This window comes from Mesoplodon bidens, assembly GCF_964165515.1.
Source record: "Mesoplodon bidens genome assembly, chromosome: 2".
In the NCBI taxonomy this organism is placed as follows: Eukaryota; Metazoa; Chordata; class Mammalia; order Artiodactyla; family Ziphiidae; genus Mesoplodon; species Mesoplodon bidens.
This window is the reverse complement of record NC_138177.1, coordinates 136,263,094-136,283,202: the sequence shown is the minus strand read 5'-3', so window position 1 is coordinate 136,283,202 and position 20,109 is coordinate 136,263,094. Positions and strand designations below refer to the sequence as shown.

Here is a 20,109-nt window from a genome sequence, read left to right as displayed (position 1 = left end):
ATTAATAAAATGTAGTTGTAAGCATCCAATAAATATTTGTTAATTGGATGGATGAAGCATACAGAGATTAGAATCAAGGAAAAACACTAGTGCAGATAAGTACAAACCTAGGAATCCAAACTATTAAAGCATTAAAGCACGAGCCTGTTGATCCTTGTTTTCTGTGGATTCACTGATTTAGGTGTTCATTCCGTAAACATTTATTGAAAACCAGTTATGTACCAGACACTGTACTGGTTTGGGGATATAGAAACTAGGAGCTGGGGATCCAGAAACCAATCAGTTCCTTTCTTCAGGTTCAGGCCAGTAAGGGAGACGGACACAGAAACAAAAAATTCACAGTCAGAGTGGTCCTCAAAAAGTTTGCAAAGAAAGTAGGGGCACAGTACTCTGGTGGCCGCAGGGCATGGAGAGAGGCAAGGCAGGCTTTCCTGAAGAGGTGGTGGTTTAGCTGGATCTTGAAATGGAAGTCAGCAGGTACACAAGAGAGGAAGGAGGTAGCAAGGGAAGAGAAGCACGAGGGGAGACAGTCCTGTAGTCAGCAGGTACACAAGAGAGGAAGGAGGTAGCAAGGGAAGAGAAGCACGAGGGGAGACAGTCCTGTAGCAGGACGGTATACCTGCAGTCCTGCGAGGGGTTCAGGATGTCTGGAGCTTGGTGTGAGAATGGGCAGGACTGAGGTGGATGTGGCTGGACAGCAGGCAGAGGGCAGCTCCTGGAGGGCCTGGGATGCCGTGCAGAGGGCCTCAGCCAGTGGTTTTCAGCCATCCTGAGTCCTGAGGAAGGACCCAGCAGAGCGATTGCTGGGGGGAGGGTAGAGGGCCAGGCAAGGGTGATCTTTGCTTCAAACAGAGCAGCTCTGCTTTGATCTGTTTTATTTCAATTCTTCCGAGTAATGGCTTGAAGGAAAGATATCCCTTTTGGATGCCTGAAGGAATGCATGGTTTGAAAACTGGTGCCACTGGTCATACGGGCGGGCGAGGAGATGAGAAGGCACTTAGGCTGGAGCCTGAGAGTTGTTCTCTGAAGCTCAGACGGAGGTAGCACATGTTCTTAACTACAGATTCCCCATTGGCCTCTACACCTGCCTGTGAACCAAAGGGGGCCACACACCTTTGGGAAATCTTCATGATCAAGTCAGGAGCTATCACTTGTAATGAAGCTGTTTCTGACTGGGATAAATATCCAGGAAGCTGGAATGGAACATCTGCTGGCTGACTTCATTTTAGAATTCCCAGGTGTGACCTTGCCAAGGAAACATTACCTTTTTGAAGTGGAAGGGTGCAGAACGCTGCTGCGGTTGAAATTAGACTCTGGGCGCTGAGGCCACCCCGAGCTCACCTGGGGAGTTGTAGCATGTTCACCAGCATGGGTATCTTGGGGGCTTGTTCTTATTCTTTAAAAGGCCAATCTGGAAAATGAAAGCCTCTGTGAGATGTCTGTGTCATGGGGGCTAATCTGACCAGAGGGACTCAGAGCCGCAGTGAAGGCCAAGGAATTCCTGAGTGTTCTCTGGTCAGATTTCCTTGTAACTCACAAGGGGTCTGTAAAGAAAACAGATTGTTTAACAAGTTCCTGATCCTGTCTCCCTCGAGGCTCCTTCCCAATTCCCAGTCACTTCCTGACACGGCTGCAGTGTATTTGCCTCTTCGCTAAACCTGTATCGCAAGCTGCTAAGAAGGAAAGGAAGGGACATGAGACAGATGTGGGACTTTGGGTCCAGGCTGCTCTTGAGTGGTGCTAGCTAAATCTCTTAACTTCTCAGAGACCTATTTGCCCATCAGTATAAAATGCATCAATGTGCATTTACTGTTCTTAAGTGTATGGACCTTGCATTAAGAGAAAAGTTACATATCTCTTGGCATCTCATCTTAGTCACCTGTAAAATAGATTTTTAACTATACTCACCTTCAGGGGGAGAGGGGAATTGGATGAAGGCAGTCAAAAGGTACAAACTTCTGGTTATAAGATAACTAAATACTAGTAATACAATGTGCAACGTGATAAATAGAATGAACACTGCTGTATTTATATATGAAAGTTAAGAGAGTAAATCCTAAGATATCTCATCACACAAATTTGTTTTTCTGTTTCTTTACTTTTATATCTCTATGAGATGATAGATATTCACTAAGGTTATTGTGATAATCACTTCTTAATGTATGAAAGCCACATCATTATGCTGTATACCTTAAACTTATACAGTGCTCTATGTCAATTATATCTCAATAAAACTGGAAGAAAAAAATAGTCTCACCTTGTAGAGTCGTAGTGAGTAGAGGGGCTGTATGTACTTTTTACAGTGCTTGTTGGCACATAATAGGTGCTCAGTAGATAGCTTTTTTAAAATTTTTTTTTATTAGTTTCTGCTTTATAACAAAGTGAATCAGTTATACATATACATCTGTTCCCATATCCCTTCCCTCTTGCGTCTCCCTCCCTCCCACCCTCCCTATCCCACCCCTGCTATCTACCTTACGTTTGCTAGTGTATATATGTCAATGCCTCTCTCTCGCTTTGTCACAGCTTACCCTTCCCCCTCCCCATATCCTCAAGTCCATTCTCAAGTAGGTCTGTGTCTTTATTCCTGTTTTACCCCTAGGTTCTTCATGACATTTTTTTTCTTAAATTTCATATATATGTCTTAGCATACGGTATTTGTCTTTCTCTTTCTGACTGGCCGACTGGCCAGATGAGGTTCCTTTTCAGCGCCATGGGCATTGTCCTTGTTTCGATTCAAATTCAGTGAGAAGAAAATGCATATCTATTGCCTCCAGATTCTCAGCTCTATAACCCTTTATTTATCCTCATAGCACTTTTCACCCAGTGTCACGACTTTGCTTGAATAATTAATGCATTTCATAAATGCTCATCATCTGACTCCCTTCCAAGAACAGAAACTCCATATCTGAGGCCATGCCTGTCTGTTCACCCACTACCTAGCTCAGTGCCTGTTAGCACACTGGCAGCAATGAACGTTTTGTTGGATGAATAAATAATCAATGGCTACCAGTTCATCAGCTGCATCCCTTCATTTCCACTTTCAAGTTGTCCCATGCTTGGCTTTGCAGACCCACTTGGTCTTCACGTGGTTTTGCCCTTGATCCCCGCAGGTGGAGGGACGGCAATGCCCGGCGGAGATCAGGAACTCGGGAGCTACTACGTGGGTGTGGACGTGGGGACAGGTAGTGTCCGTGCAGCTCTGGTGGACCAGAGGGGTATCCTCTTGGCTTTCGCAGACCAGCCAATCAACCAGTGGGAGCCTCAGTTCAACCACCACGAGCAGTCCTCCGAGGACATCTGGGTTGCGTGCTGCATCGTCACAAAGGTATGGCCTCAACTCTCGCGTTCTCACACGTGTTCCCCTGCTCCCACCTGCTGAGTGTGTGTAGTGTGTCCATCTGGTGCCGGGACAACGTCGGGGTAACTTTAGACACAGGCTTTGCCTTTAGGGAGCTCATGGTCTATGGCAGAGACCAACAGACAGCTGGGATGTAACGTGATAGGTGCTGGGAGCAAAGTGACTGTGGCTAGAGCTGAGGAAGGGGCCAACGCTGAGGGGCTCCAGGTAGACAGGGTGGAGGATGCAGAACATGTAGACAGAGGATTCAGTCAGATGTGACCGAATGTGAAGACGTCACTGATAACCATAGATGACCTCTATTGTGCCCTCAGGTGTGCCCAGTGCTGTGTAAAACATGTTAACATGCATTATGCAGTCGAATCCTCACAACGATCCTATAAAGGTACCCTCATTTTATTGAGGAGGAAACAAAGGCATAGAAAGATTAGATAACTTACTCAAGTTCCTGCAGTTAGTAAGTAGGAAAGGCAGTCTGACTCCAGTGCTGCACCCTGAGATATCTTACTCAAGTTCATGCAGTTAGTAAGTAGGAAAGGCAGTCTGACTCCAGTGCTGCACCCTTAGTCGCTGGACTGTCCTGCCTTCCAAGTGGAAGGCAACAAAACCTCATTTTGTTCAGAGGGAACTGCATGTGCAAAGGCACAGTGGCCTGAGAACACGGTGGGTTCTGAGAAAGGAAGGAAGTCAGGCAAGACTAGTGCAGCTCTGAGTTGTGCCAGGTAGATGTTTATCTCGCATGGCCTTGGTTTTCAGTCAGCTTGCTGGCTTGGGAAAAGGAGTGATGCTGGTTGAGAATTGTTCCCTTTTAGTTTCACTTGACTGGTTTTATATCCTGGTGATCAGGAGCTACAGAAATGCTTTTGTAGTTTTTACCAGAGAGAAAAATAAAGTCCTGGGTTCTCTCTTCTCCCTGTTCCTAGTTTAGTTCCTTAAATATTCATGAAGGGCTTGGTAATTTGCAGATGGACAATTCACTGTTCTGTCCGTATTGATCAGTCTGTTTAAACTTTAATGAGCTCTGGGCTGATGTTAGTGCCCCCGGAGAAGAAGGCAGGGAGAGAAGGTGGGGGTGGGAGGCACTGGAGCATTATTATATAGGAATAAAAGGGGGGCACATCTTCTCTTCTGCCTGTTTAATTTTCCTCCTCCCTCCCCCGCCCCGTCCCAGCCCCCGCCTTGGTGAGAATCTTCTACTCTTTGCCCTTGGATCTCCTTTGTTCTTCCAACGTATAGCATTTCTTGCCATTAAGGACATTGTGAAGAAGAAAATATAATCCCCTGATGAAAAGCTACTTTAAAAACAGGTCCGCTCTAAGTACAGCTTGGTTTAATGTTGGATTTTTAATCATCTGCCGGTGGCAGCCACCTCATCATCTGCTTGAGCCCCATTAGCCATGTGAGTGGCTCTGGGCATTTGTCCTTAGCGAGGATGTCTGTCTGTAGCAAACCTGGATAAAGCTATTGGGTCTTAGGCTGTTCCCCTCGCATGGGGTATGGCCATGTGGCCGCATGTCAGAAGCCATATGATAAACATGACACACCTACTCACAGCTATATTGCTATGTGAGGTTGAAGGAGGGGAGCATGTTTATATTAGAGAGGTAACACACCAGAGAGCACAGATTCTGGAGCCAGACTGCCTGGATTGACATCCCAGTTTCAACATTTATTAGCTTGTCATCTTGGACAAGTTACTTATGGTGTCTTGCTTGAGTTTCATCATCTGTAAAATGGAATGATGACTGTACCTATCTGCACTGGGTCCTTGTGAGGATTAAATGAGTTAATGCATATAAAATGTCGTAACAGTGCCTGGAAATGAGTAAGCACTATGATTCCTATGGCGATGATGATGACAATAACAGAAATGAGTAGATTATGGAGGAGAGTGAATTTCTAAGACGAAATACTGAAAAGTCAGTGTCAGTAAGGGAGGCACCTCATGGGAATATTCACTCCTTTTGTCGTTAGGGTTCTTTCCGTGTAAGATTTTGAGAAGCAACAGTCTGGGGCAAGGGGTGACATAAAATACATCCCGACCTGTCTTGTCTTTCTCAAGGACTTAAGGAAGTCAAGAGTTTGAGAGCAGTTGTACTTACTGCTTCCTTTTCGCTAAGTTGCTCACATTGCCTGAGACACTTTCCCCTTAGTCAAGTTAATAAAAACAATAAGAACAGCAGTAACAATATGATGATGATGATGGCAGCTCACATTTCTTGGGCACTGATTATGTTCCAGGTACCATGCTGAACACTTTATACCAATCACTTCATTTTATCCACACAACAGCCTCGTTTTTTTTAAAAAAAACTGAAATATAGTATTTACAATGTTATGTTACTTTTAGGTGTACTGTTTTTTTCAGATTCTTTTGTCTTATTGGTTATTAAAAAATATTGAGTAGAGTTCCTTGTGCTATACAGTAGGTCCTTGTTGGTTATCTGTTTTATATATAGTAGTGTGTATATGTTAATCGCAAACTCCTAATTTATCCCCCTACCCTTTTCCTTTTGGTATCCATAAGTTTGTTTTCTGTGTTTGTAGGTCTAGTTCTATTTTGTATCTAAGTTTATTTGTATCTTTTTTTTTTAGATTCCACATACAAGCAATATTATATGATATTTGTCCTCTGTCTGGCTTAGTTCACTTAGTGTGATAATCTCCATGTTGCTGCAAATGGCATTATTTCATTCTCTTTTTTAAAAAAAAAATTTTTATTATTATTTTTTTACAACTTTATTGGAGTATAATTGCTTCACAATGGTGTATTAGTTTCTGCTTTATAACAAAGTGAATCAGTTATACATATACATCTGTTCCCATATCCCTTCCCTCTTGTGTCTCCCTCCCACTCTCCCTATCCCACCCCTGCAGTCGGTCACAAGGTACCGAGCTGATCTCCCTGTGCTATGCGGCTGCTTCCCACTAGCTATCTGCCTTACGTTTGCTAGTGTATATATGTCCATGCTTCTCTCTTGCTTTGTCACAGCTTACCCTTCCCCCTCCCCATTTCCTCAAGTTCATTCTCAAGTAGGTCTGTGTCTTTATTCCTGTTTTACCCCTAGGTTCTTCATGACATTTTTTTTCTTAAATTCCATATATAGGTATTTATGGCTGAGTAATATTCCATTGTATATATGTACCACATCTTCTTTATCCATTCCTCTGTTGATGGTCATGTAGGTTGATTCCATGTCTTGGCTATTGTAAATAATGCTGCAGCGAACATTGGGGTGCATGTATCCTTTCGAAACACGTTTTTTTCTGATATATGCCCAAGAGTGGGATTGCTGGATCATATGGTAGTTCTATCTTTAGCTTTTTTTAACAACCTCCATACTGTTCTCCATAGTGGCATCAACAATTTATTATGAACTCTGTTTTAGAGCTGGAAGAAATGAGCTGTTAAGAGGTAAAGTAACCACCCAAAGTCAGGGGTTGGGCTGCTGCTGTCTTCCTCTTGCTCTTCTTTTGTCCCTCTCTTCAGCCTCATCTTATTCCACATGCCCGCATCTTATCGTATTAAGCTACCTGAATTTTTTTTTCTAAATTAGCTCTGAATGGAGGACTTTGAGCTTATCCTGATTGTTATATTAAGCATTCTGAATTATAAGTGCCTTTACCCAGCTGTCTGCTTATGTGGAAAATGTGTGCCCCCTGAGTAGGGGTCATATCTTGTTTATCTGTATTTCCTTAGAGTTCCTCACTTGTAATGTGCCCCATTCATGTCTGTTGAGTACGTGAATGAGTGAAATTTCTGTTGTTTTCATTATCTGGCATGCTCTTCTCTCATCTTTTTTTTTTTAACCTGCCCAGTTCCTGGGTACCTTTTAAAGTAAGCTTAAGCATTACTTCCCCCTTGGAGCCTTCCTGGATGACCTCTGACAGTCCCTGCCTGCCCTTGACCACCTCAGATGAAAGAGGGTGAGAAGTCCCTCTCTGTTGCCCCAGAGCCCATGTCTTCACCTGTTTCATTATCTGGTCCTTACCAGATTGTGTTTTAATTGGTGACTTGTTTTAACCATGAGCTGAACTCTTGGAGAGTGTCATCTCTGTGTCCACAGCATCTAACACATTGCTTGGCACAAATTTGATGCTCAGTAAATGGTTGCTGAATTAATGTTACTTAGAGCTAAAAACAAGCAAACAAAAACATTCTGACATCCCTCATCTTGTTCAAATGTTGCAATAACTCTATGACATAGTTTGCCATACTTCCTATTTGACTCATGAGGATATTGAGGCTCTGAAACTAATGAGTATTAGAGACAGACCTAGACCCCTACTGAGATGGCTCCAAATCCTCTTCTCTGTTCTACTCACCACTGCCCCTGAAACTGTCAAGTCTTTATTGGGTTGATACCCACACATCTAAAAATTTCTATGGAAACACACAAGTCCTAGAGCTTATGTCATCCTTGATTTTAAGGGCTTATATCCCTTTTGGGAGCCACAAATCTTAATCACCTCAACAAGGCAAGAACATTGCAAGGTAGTGTCTAGTAACAGCTTCCATTAGGAAGAAGATAAGCTGGAGGTACCATTCAGCCAGCAGGTATTTGTCAAGTGTCATTAGTCTGCGAATATTTATTGCGTACGTACTATGTGCTATGCTCTTTGCTAGGCGCTAGATTATATATGGGAGCGAGGGCTACAACAAGTTCTGTGCCCCTAAGGATGAAATAGTTCAGTTGCATGGAAAAAAATAGTACCCATGAAGCCAACGAAATACCATTTTGTTCTAAATTGTACCAGCTATATGAGTAATGGTTGGAGAGAGAAGGAGCAGAAGAGGGAGTCACCCATGTGGGGTTGAGCAATCATGTCAACCTCCTATATTTATAGAACCTTTTTGGTTTACAAAGTACGAGCCTATCTATTTGATTGTCATACAAGGTAGGTAGGGGAGGGGTTGTTATTCCCATGTTAAATTGAAAAGAAATACTGAGATCCAGAGAGTTAAGTGACTTTCCCTAAGTCACCCAGGAAGTGGGTGATAAGCCTGAACTCAGGCCAGAGCTCTGCATTCCCTCCATCTCCAACACCACATACCTTCATCTTTTGTCTGGATTAGCCTTGGAATGCAACTGACCTCCTCATCTATGTCTGTGCACTTCCCCTCTCCAATTGTGCTCCTTCTTGAGCTGGAATGATAGATATATGTTAATGCTAACTTGATCAGGTCACTCTTTTGCTTACAGCTCTTCTGTAGCCCCATACTACTGCTTGGATAGAACTCAGAATCCTTAACATGGCCTGTAGGCGCTGTGTGGTTTGGTTTCAGCCTGCTCTCCTGGCTCATCTCATGATGCTTCTCTCAGCTCTGCCTTCCACTCATATTCTCCTTCTGTCATAATCCCACACATGCACTGCTCCCCCTGTCCTCTGGCCGGACTTTTGCACACATTCTTTCTTCTTCCTGCATACTCTTCCTGCCTTCTGCTGACAGATTTCACTCCTATTCATCCTTAGGTCCATACTGTCTGATACAGCAGTCACTAGCCACATGTCACCATTTAAATTTAGTTAAAATTAAATAGAGTTTAAAATTTGGTTCCTGCATTGCAGTAGCCATGCTTCAAGTGCTTGGCAGCCACGTGTGGCTGGTGGCTGCTGTGCTGGACAGCACGGATACAGAATATGTCCATCACTGCAGAAGGTCCCTTGCGTAGTGTTGCACTGGATCTTAGTTCAAAAGGTAGTTGTTCAAGGAGGAAGCCTTTTCTCGCCCAATGTTACCTCCCAACTAAGTCCAACTCAGTGTTTTCACATCTCTTGTACTTCTTCTTCATAGAACTTCACGTGGTTTGTGAATCATTCATTTTTTGATTAATATCAAATAGTAAAATCATTCTATAATCAAGTAATGACATAACAAAATAAATGAAGTAAAATAAAATAATTCCCATTTGTGGATTAATAGCTGTCTTTTCTACGAGATTTTGTACCGCAGGAGGGTAGGAACTATAGTTTGCTCACCCAGGTCCTAACGTATAGTAGACCCGGGAAATGTAAAAAGAATGAATGACTCAAGACATTGGGACCTCCCTACTCCCAATCAATGAAGAAAGCTTGAGGAAGGATGTAAGGTTAAAAGTGAGACTTGAGAACACTACAAGTGGTTGTTCAGGAGGAATATTACAGATGGAAGCGCTTAGGTGGAAAAGTTAGAGTCATCCCCGGCTGGAGCAGGTGGTTTCCAGTAGGAGGAGGAAGGGAAGCTGGAATTGGTGTTGGGGGCATACCTGGGGTGGCTGGTTCTGAGGCCAGTTGGGAGCTCTTCTAGAATCATCCTGAGTTTCAGACTGACCAGCAACAGATTGAGGATGGCTTGGAGGAACAGAAACTAAATTCAGGGATGCCAGTTAGGAGGCAATTTCCTTCTTCAAATAAAGTTCTGGAAGCTGAGATTTGTTTGAACCATAAGGTCTGGGAGGCCTGGGGCTATGTCTGTCTTGTTGAGCATGTGTTTTCTATGGTGGCACATGTAGGTGCCTAATACTATCTCTTTAATAAATGAAGGGCTGGGTTAGGATGTTGGCCGAGGAATAAAGAGGCGGCACAAGACTGAGAGACTTCGGAAGGAAGATCGAACAGGACCTGGTGACGATGGAGAGGAAGGAGGTAGAGGCAGTTTCAGAGTTTCTGTTCTTGGAGGAATGTTGGTGTCACTGACATAAATGGCAGTGTTTGGCCTCTATCTCTCTACCTTATGTTCAAGGGACAGTACCACACCTGAGCTAGGATGCTGTGTAGGTAATGGACCAGGACTGGATTTGTTCATTTTACTGGTCACTAGAGTAGATTCTGTAAAGCTGAAAGCCTCCAGGGGCCTTGCAGGTAACATACACCCCACACAAGCTGTATTAGCCTTGTTGTTATTCCCACCTCAGGGCCTTTGCACTGGCTGTTCTCCTGCCTGAAACACTTTTTCTACAGTTTTCTACAGGGTCAGCTCCTCGGGTCCTTCAGGCGTTTCCTCAAATCTCACTTTCTCAGCAACTACCTTCCCCTTCTCTGGCATTCCTGATCCCCCTGACATCACTTTCTAGTATACTGTACATACACTATATAATTTTTTCCGTTTATTGGCCGTTGTATATCCTTACAACGTAATCTCCAAAACAGTAAGGAATTAAAAAAAAAATTTTGCTTTCCATTGTTTCCCAAATACCCAGAATAGTGCACAGCATGACCTTAGAAGGGGCTTGATTGTATTTGCTGACTGACTGAATGAGTAATTGAATTGTGTAGGCAACAGGGAGTGATGGGCCTGAGGGAACTGGGGATTTCATAACCTCATGCACACCCCCAAAGCTGACAAAGGCATTCAAATCAAGATTTAAAAGAATACAGTACCAGCCACATAGAGCTCTATTGCAAGCTGGATTCCGTGAGGCCCCAGGCTTTGACCCTTGCTCCAAATACGGCCAAAGATAAAACCAGGTATGCCTCTGACCCTCCAGTTCTCAGTTTGGAAGATTTCTGAGGAACTCTGTCTCCCCACCCAATATGGCACAGCCTGCTGATTTAAAACACATGCAGAATTGAACTGGTTCCCACAGTCAGAACAAAGCGATGCACAGTCCCTCCCCCAAACATTTGTTTGCTGCCCCATAGCTACGAGTTGACAGTTGCGAGACCTGGACCAGGTTACCCAATGAAGTTGCAGAAGTCTCCTTCTCTGGAAATCCTTTAGCAGCGCAATGTGCTTTCTCTCTAGCTGAGGAAATTCCCTTGATGCCAAGCTGTTGGGGTGAGTTTACTAGCCTGCTTTCTTCTTCCATTAATGAGCGTATAGAAAAGAATCCTGAGGTCAGCAGGTCAAGTCCCAGGGGCCTTCTGGGTAGTGTGACCCTGACAGCCATCTCTCTGAGATGGTTTAGATGGGGGTGGGGGTGGGGAGTGGAGGGGGTCCTCATGATAAGCATGAGGAGCATGGTCATAAGGCATTTCCATATAAGGCTGGGGAAATGACAGTGGCTGCCTAACCAAATCAGGTTTAAATGCTTGTCACAATTATTCCTCCAGTTCCTTGTGGTAGGTTTCCATTTTAGAGATGGAGACACTGCACTTTTGAGGCTGAAAGGCCATGGTTCGAATATAGAACTCTGTAGGTCTTCGAGGGGATTCATAAAGTAGATTGTAGAGAATATTTTCTTTGCTTCTACTGGACAGTCACTCCCACCAGAATCCTTAGGAGGATTTGAGTTTATCCAATCTTTTCAGTTGTTTATCCTGTCATTTTATATGTGCTTACATGACACACAGAGCATGCTATGCTTCGTACATCAGAAAGATTCCATGAACACAGTTAGTAAGGCATCGAGGGAGTTTTCCATCCTTCATATTTCCTACAAAGGTTTATCGGTTCCAGAGCACTTTCAAACTAATTGATGCTCTTGATCCTTACCTAGGAGTTTTCTCTCTCTCAGGAACCTGAGGCTCAGAAAGGTGATGAGATTAGTGCAAGATTACCTGATCCAAAAGTGGTGGAGCTGGAACCAGAAGGTGGCTCTTTTGACACTGTAGCCCATGCTTGTTTCTACTCCAAAGCTGCCTTGTGGTATTGAGTTTTACTGCATCTTCTCCATGTTCCCTCCCAGTTCCTCTCTTGACTAATTGCAGGCCTATGTGGGGTGGGCTTGCCCAAGTCAGGCATGCACTCTCTGGGCACAGAGACCAACAGGGCCACAAGGCAGGTAGAAGTTAGGGCTGGCTTGTTGATTGTTAGATTGATGCTCCATGAGTTCAAAGAAGATTGGAGGCAGCTAATTTCCTCAAATAATGGCTGCTACTTATTGTGCACCAAATGCCAGATGTTGGGCTAATCACACCTTATTTTGCTGAATTCTCATAACATCATTAGGAGATGTAGGTCTAAGTAATAGCTTTGTGTAACCAAGGAAACCGGTTTTCTGGCTTCCCAAAGTCACATGACTAGTCGGTGGCAGAGCCAGGTTTCAAACTCAGGGAGTCTGCACCCAGTATCATTGATCTTAGCCACTACCCAGAGATTTCCAAGCCAAGTTGGAAGGACATTCCAGATAGAGGAAGCCGTGCTTATAAATGCCACAGAGACATGATCCAGCAAGGCAAGGGGGTGATTAGAATGGCTGGAATTGTGTAACATGCCCTGGGTCACATAGCCAGAGTGACAGAGCTAGGATTTGAAACCAGGTCTTCGTGGATCATTGTCTTGAGGCCATGCTGACAGGTACTTGGGTTTGCGGCTCACATTCTTCTAAGTCTTGATGGATCAGTGTAGTGAAGGTGTACGGGGCATTCACCTGGTGATGTGGGGCAGAGGTATTGCCAGGCGTCACGGATGGCTGACTAGCGATATTCTTGCATAGAGCACATGCCCTCTCTGCAGGGTGAGTCTCTTGGGCAGGCAGGCAGTATGGTGGAGTAGGAAGAACACAGGCTCTGAGTTTGAATTCTGGCTCTGCCATCTACTGGCTGTATGACAGGATTAAGTTCAAATTCTCAATCTTTGGAGCCCACTTGCTGTTCCCTACCCTCCCCAGTCTTCCACTTATTTTTTTATGAAATGGAAATACTAAATGTTTCCTCAGTGGGTTTTGTAAGGATTAAATAAGATGATGTTTGTAAAGTACCTGGCACTCAATAGGTGCTCAATATATGGTGACATTTTATAATTTATTGTTGTTATTATTTGAAAAAAATTACTGCTTTTCTTTGTTGAAAAATCTGTAATAATTGTGTATAGCTCTTATTTGAGGAACCCATTAAATAGTAAGAAACAGAATCCTAAACGACAAGTCTAAAATTCCAAAACAGGAAAAAAGAAGACTTGAGCATTTTATTTTATTTTATTTTTTATTTATTTTTTTTGCGGTACGCGGGCCTCTCACTGTTGTGGCCTCTCCCATTGCGGAGCACAGGCTCCGGACGTGCAGGCTCAGCGGCCGTGGCTCAAGGGCCCAGCCGCTCCACTGCATGTGGGATCTTCCGGGACCGGGTCACGAACCCGTGTCCCCCGCATTGGCAGGCGGACTCTCAACCACTGCGCCACCAGGGAAGCCCGACTTGAGCATTTTAAATGGAGATGGACACATTTGAGTTGACTTTTGTGGTATTTAAAAGGTTATTGTCATGTTTTAAGTTGGCAGGAAATGTTAACGAGTGTGATCACCCATGCTTTTTCACAAAAGGAAACCATAGAAACAAAAATTAAAAAATAGAATTCATCAATAAATCTGTTATTCTCCAGCTTAAAAAATTACATGACAAAGTGAAAAATCTCCCATCTCCTCCAGCTGTCGTTTCTGTTCTCAGTGGCAACCACTACTAGCAGTTTGTTGTATATTTTTTTTGTTTTTTTTGTACCTTATTAATATATCACGGATGTATTTCCATTTCATCTTTTATAGCTCAACTTTGTAAAAAAATATTTAACAGCTTGAGGTATAATTTACATACCATAAAATCATCCATTGTAAATGTATAATTCAGTGATTTTATTAAATTTACACATTTGTGCAATCATCACCATAATTCAATTTTAGAATAGTTCTGTTACCCCCCAAAAGTTCCCTTATGCCTGTTTGTAGTCAGTCCCCAGCCCCAGTCATAGATAACTGATTTCTGTCTTTATAGGTATTCCTTTCTAGAAATTTCGCATAAATGGAATCATACAACATGCCTTCTTTTGTGTCTGACTTCTTTTACTTAGCGTAATGTTTTTAAGGTTCATTCATGTGGTTGCACAGATAGTACTCTTTCTGAGTACTATACTGTTGTATGGATATAACACACTTGGTTTCAACATTTGGTTAAACCATGATGAACATTTGATTTGTTTACAGTTTTAGGGTATTATGAACAATGCTGCTGTGAATATTCACATACAAGTCTTTATGTTGACATACATTTTTATTTTTCCTGGGTGAATACCTAGGAGTGAAATTGCTGAGTTGTGTGGTAAATTATATTTCACAAAGTGCCAAACTTCTTTCCCAAAATGGCTGTATTTTACATTTCCACCAGCAATGTACGAGGATTCCACTTTCTCCATAATTTTCTAACACTTGGTATTGTCACTCTTTTTTTATTATAGCTGTTATTGTAGGTGTGTAGTAGTAGCTTATTGTGATTTTAATATGCATTTCCTTAATGACTAATGATGTTGAGCATATTTTTGTGTGCTTTGGCCATTTGTCTTCTTTGGTGATGTGTATATTTAAATCTTTTGCTCATTTTGTAACTGGGTTGTTAATCCTCTTATTATTGAGTTATAAGAGTTCTTTATATATTCCATATATGTCTATTATCAGATGTCTGAATTACAAATGTTTTCTCCCGATGTTTAGCTTATCTTTTCATTTTCTTACTGTTTCTTTTAAAGAGAAAAATTTTTAAATTTTGATGAAGTCAAATTTATTATTTTTTTCTTTTGAGTCTTGCTTTTTAATAAATCTTTGTCTAGCTCATATCATAAAGATTTTCTCCTGTAAGTTTCATAGTTTCAATTCTTACATTTGGAGATATGATACATTTTTTGAGTCAATTTTTGTATATGGTGTAAGGTAAAAGTCAAAAAGTATATGTTCTTTTTTTTTTTTTTTTGCATTTGGGCATTTAGTTGTTTTAGTACTACTGTCATACAGTCTGTCCTTTTTCCCGTTGAATTGTCTTGGCACCTTATAAAAAATCAACTGACCATACAAGTTTGGGTATATTTCTTATGTTTCTATTCCATTCCATTGATGTATAAATTTATCCTTATGCCAATGCCACACTGACTTAGTAATGGTAACTTTATAGTAAGTTGAAATCAGGTAGCATAAGTTCTACAACTTTGTTCTTTCTTTTCAAAAGTGCTTAGGCTTTTCTATGTCCTTTACATTTCTGTATAAATTAGGAACAGCTTGTCATTTTTTTTAAAAAAACCTTCTGGGATTTTAATAGGGGTTGTGTAGAATCTGTAGATTAATTTGAGATTGCCATCTCAACAATGTTGAATTTTCCATTTCATGAATATGGCATATTTCTCTAATTTGTAGTTTCTTTTGTAGCAACGTTTTGTAGTTTTGGGGGTATAGGTCTTGAACTTCTTTTGATAAACTAATTCCTGAGTATTTTGTTTTTCTGATGCTACTGTGATCAGAATTATTTTGGTATTTCAATTTTGATATGTTATTTGCTAGTATATAGAAGTGCAGTTGATTTTTATATGTGAATCTTGTATCCTGTGATCTTACTAAGGTTGCTTATTAGTTCAGGTAGATTTTTCTTTTTGATAAATTTCTAAGGATTTTCTGCATATGGGATTATGTCTTCTGCAAAATAATACACTTTAACTTCTTCCTTTCCAATCTGTATGCTTTAACTTTCTTTTTCTTGCCTTATTGCCTTGGCCAGAACCGCTAGTACAGGGTTGAACAGAAGTGGTGAAAGAGAACAGCCTTGCTTTGTTTTTGATTGGAAGGAATCATTCATTTTATTGTGAAGTATGATGTTGGCTATAGGTTTTTGTAGATACTGTTAATCAGGTTGTAGAAGGTCCCTTCTTTCTTGGTTTATTGAGTGTTTTTTATTTTTTATTTATTTATTTTTTGCATCAGTTGAGATGATCATTTGGTGTTTGTACTTTATTCTATTAGTATATGTTATACATTAATTGATTTATGGATATTAAATGACTCTTGCATTCCTGGGGTAACCCCACATGGTCATGATGTAAAATGAATGTTTTATATGTTGCAATATTGGTTTGTTAATATTTTGTTAAGGATTTTTACACTTATGTTCATGGCAGTTATTGGTCTACAGTGTCCTTTTCATTTGATATCTTTGTTTGGCTTTGGTATCAGGGTAGTACTGGCCATGAAATGTTGGAAAATGTTCTCTCCTTCACTATATCCTAAACAAATTTGTATACGAGTGGTATTGTTTATTCTTTGAATGTTTCACAGAACCTCCCAATGAATCCATCTGGTCCTGGAGTTGTTGTTTTGTGGGAATGTTTTAGGTGCAATTTTATTTTTCAAGAAAGACTGTTTCTCAGTTTCTTATGTGGTTTTGGCCAAGTTCCATAGCCCCAAAATGGTTGTTTTTGATGATGTTGTTCAGTTTTATGCTTTTATTTTGCTAAGAAGGTTTGCCAGCCTCTTCATACTATCACACCCAGAAGATGCTTCTCTCTCTTCATTTTTAATGGCTGTAGAAAATTCTGTTTTACAGGTATACCATAATTTATTTCATAAAAATAGTTTTTCCAATTTTTAGGTATATTCTTAAACAGTTAACCTTTGTTTATGTGTAATTTTACTTACTCATGCTAATAATTCACTAAGATAGGTTCCTAGAAGTAGGATTGCTGGGTCAAAAGTTATGCATTTTTTAATTTTAATAAATACTATACTATATTCTTTAAAATTTGTACTAAATTATCACACTGTTAGGATAATGTAAAAGAAGGTCCACTTCTCCCTGTCTTGCCACTACTATCTACTCTTAATTTTTTGAATTTTTGCCAATAAGAAAAACAAAGATTGGGATATTTTTATTTGCATTTATTTAATTTTAATGGAGTTGGGGATCTTTTTATATACTCTTTGACTATTTCTTTTTATTTTATGAAGTGACTTTTCATGTCCTTTGCTTAATTTCCAATTAGATTGGTTGTCTTTTAAATTAATTTATAGGATCTTCGGATATTTTAGTGACATTGAACTTTTATTTGTTTTCTATTGTAAATACTTTATTCTGCCATTCATTTCCTTCTAGTCATAACTGTTTTCAGTCTTTTAAAAGCCTGTATTTTAATTTATGTTTTTGTTTATTTGTTTTTAAAACAGAAAGTTGTACAAGGGATTGATTTAAACCAAATCCGAGGGCTTGGGTTTGATGCCACGTGTTCTCTGGTTGTTTTGGATAAGGAGTTTCGTCCTTTACCCGTGAATCATGAAGGTAGGACCATTTCTCTCTGTTTTCTTGGTGGTGGGAGATGGGCTGGGGCCCAGGTGGAGCATGATATCAAGTGTTATCACTGTTAGTGAGATTTACAGGTGGAGCATGGAGCCCCAAAATCATGTCCCTAGAGGTCAAAGCTTGGGCAGCAGTTAGTAGGAGAGGGGTGACATTGGGATTAGGTGGATTAGGAAGAGACTTGGCTCCACAATGCACAGGAGCCACAGTAGAAAATCTAATGTAGGATGGACATGGGATCATTAGCTCAGAGTGAGTAGCCTTGAAACAGGTTACTGGTCTGGGCCTTTTCAAGGAAGGGAGTGTTGTCTGTGCCTGCAGTTGTTTTGCATATGAAGCTCCTCCACCACATTCATTTGAGTGGGTGAATCAAGTTCACTTAAAGAAAATAGAGTAAGACAGACAGGACCATATATCACACAAAAGCTGGAAACAAATGGTCTCTCTATTTTCAATAGCCAGACCAAAGACATTCGCATTTAATGACGTTGTTCTAATACACTCTCATTACACTCTCATTGCACTCTCTCATTACACTCATGAGTACTGTAATGAGCTGTTTCAAATGCAAGTGCCAACTTTTATCCACTGTCAGAAATTTTTCATGGATGGTGAGGATGTGTCCCTTTTGGGATACTCTAGCCAGTACTGCTAGCACCGAGGTCGCAAACCCAAAAGTCAGGTAGGTAATGTAAATGAATACAGTGTGCCAGATGTGAGAAAGACAACAGCACATGTGCAGAGATAAATTTCAACTGACATTTAACCTTTTGATGAGTGGCAGACATTTGGGAGCAGTGGAGACTATGGTGCACTGGAAATTGTATGCTCCATCTAAAGAAGTGTGACTCTCTGCATTTTCAGTCGGTTGTTGCCAACATAGGTATCACAGGCATGTTTGGGGCGAGGCTGTATTAAAGAATCCTTAGTAGTGGACACTGCTGTAGCAGCACCTTTCTTAATTGGCAGCTATGGATACTGGGGCACACTGGGACACCCTGGCATTGGAGTCAGGCAGTCCCAGTTCTTAGCCCTGCTGCTGCTGAGCTGTGACACCTTGAGTGAGTCACTTAACGTCTGTATGGCTTGGTTTCTCCTCTGAAAGAATTGGAATAATGAAACAGTAGCTTTGCTGTGAGAATTAAGGGGAGCTGGACGCCTGAATGCTCAGAAAAGTTTCTTCAGTCAGATTATGAATTCCTTAAGTTAGGAGAATGTGTCTTACTTACTCCTATGGACCTAATGCATGGAACAGTGATTTTTATAAATGACATGCCCTGCAAAAGTAGGCAAATGGATGAATGATAGAGCACAGTGGTAATGGTGACCATCTTTTACACACACACACACACACACACACACACACATTTTTTTTCTATTTATGCCACATTTACTAGCACCCGCTGTGTGCCAATCCCTGTCTGATTAAGTGTTGGGGCTTCAGAGACGAATATGAGGGGTCCTTGTTCTCAGTGGCTGACCACTGGCTCAGCTGGCATTGTTCCGGCCCAGGAGGGCAGGGCAGCCCCCGTCTAGACCACTTCAGAGAGCAGAGACCCAAGGAATGGGACTGAACCTACAGACCTCAGCTCAGCAACAGCAAGCCCTCTCCAACCATGGAGTGGGCTGCCTGGGGAGGCTGCCAGCACTTCTTTGTTGGCTTGTTTTAAGTAGCGGTCAGGTGATGGTCTGTTAGGGATGCCGTGGAAGGAATTCTCATTTTGGATGGGACTTAGGTGTTAAGAGCCCTAAGTTCCAAGGACTCTGTACCTTCTAATCTGCTGAAACACATGGTTTTTAACTCTGGTAGCACATTAGAATCAACTGGAGATCTTTTAAGATTACCAATTCATGAGCCTTACCCACAGGGTTTGTATTCAGTTGGCTTGGGGTGAGGCTAGGGCATCAGTGTTTTTAGTTTTCTCGGTAATTCTAATATGTGGATAATTACTGGGTGCAGATGAATGGACAGCTAAAACATTAGGAATAAGAACATCTGAAGTAGAGGAATAGTTCCTTGTTAAACATGCTTATACCAGCACCCTCCCAGATGCCATCTTTTTTTCTCATTGTAGAGAGAATTGCCTCCTGTTGACAGTTCTCCTATTAAGAGTGTTACCTAGGTTGCAACCTGAATTATAAGTGTTGAAAAAACTGTATTCCACCTAAAAGGTTAAAATGTACCCATTCATCAAATGCATCCAGCTGCAGGTGCCCTCACCAGTTTCTTGCCTTTCAACAGGTTCTATTAAGGTTAGATTTTAACTGCAGTGGATTAGCCTGTACTAGAAAATGAAATTCAAATTTTAAGGATGAATTAAGAGGGTCTTTAAAGACTTCTGTTTACCTGATAATGACCCATTCTTGATTGGTTAATTGAAGTAATTGTGAAGAGCAGGGAGTGGGGTCAGGAAATTAACCATCACCATTAAAGCCAAACCCATAAGACCAGCAAAACTTATTTTCTTTAGATGGTAACCAAAAAGAAAAAGAAAAAAAAAATCCCAAGGAAATTAAGTACACTAGTTTGAGAACACTGACCTACATGATAAAATAGTCTCATTGTTTGCCTTTTCTTGTTTGGTCTTTCTTCCTTTTCAAGATCAGACCAGTGCTGGGTTGGACAAAGGTGCCATTGCTGTGTGCTTCCTACCTCTGCAACCCACCTAGCTCAGACCATGACTGGGTGAATCATTCCAGCCACAGGAGCTCTTGGGAGGGAGAGGAACCAAGGGAGATAATTTAGGGTCAGGGAGGAAGTTACTACCTAGGCTACTCTGTAACAGAAA

The 20,109-nt window shown here is 41.4% G+C and overlaps 1 protein-coding gene across 7 annotated transcripts in view; it reads left to right on the top strand.

The window, feature by feature from the left end:
• Positions 1 to 20,109, top strand: part of FGGY (FGGY carbohydrate kinase domain containing) — a 426,675-nt gene that overhangs the window by 17,207 nt on the left and 389,359 nt on the right. For all 7 annotated transcript variants that reach the window (XR_014015075.1, XM_081224383.1, XM_081224384.1 and 4 more), the window contains exons 2-3: positions 3,114 to 3,328; positions 17,191 to 17,302. Coding sequence is in view for 6 of the 7 variants with exons in the window: in XM_081224383.1 (XP_081080509.1) it covers positions 3,128 to 3,328; positions 17,191 to 17,302 (313 nt within the window). In the remaining variant the exon portion in view is untranslated. The remainder of the gene's footprint in view (positions 1 to 3,113; positions 3,329 to 17,190; positions 17,303 to 20,109) is intronic.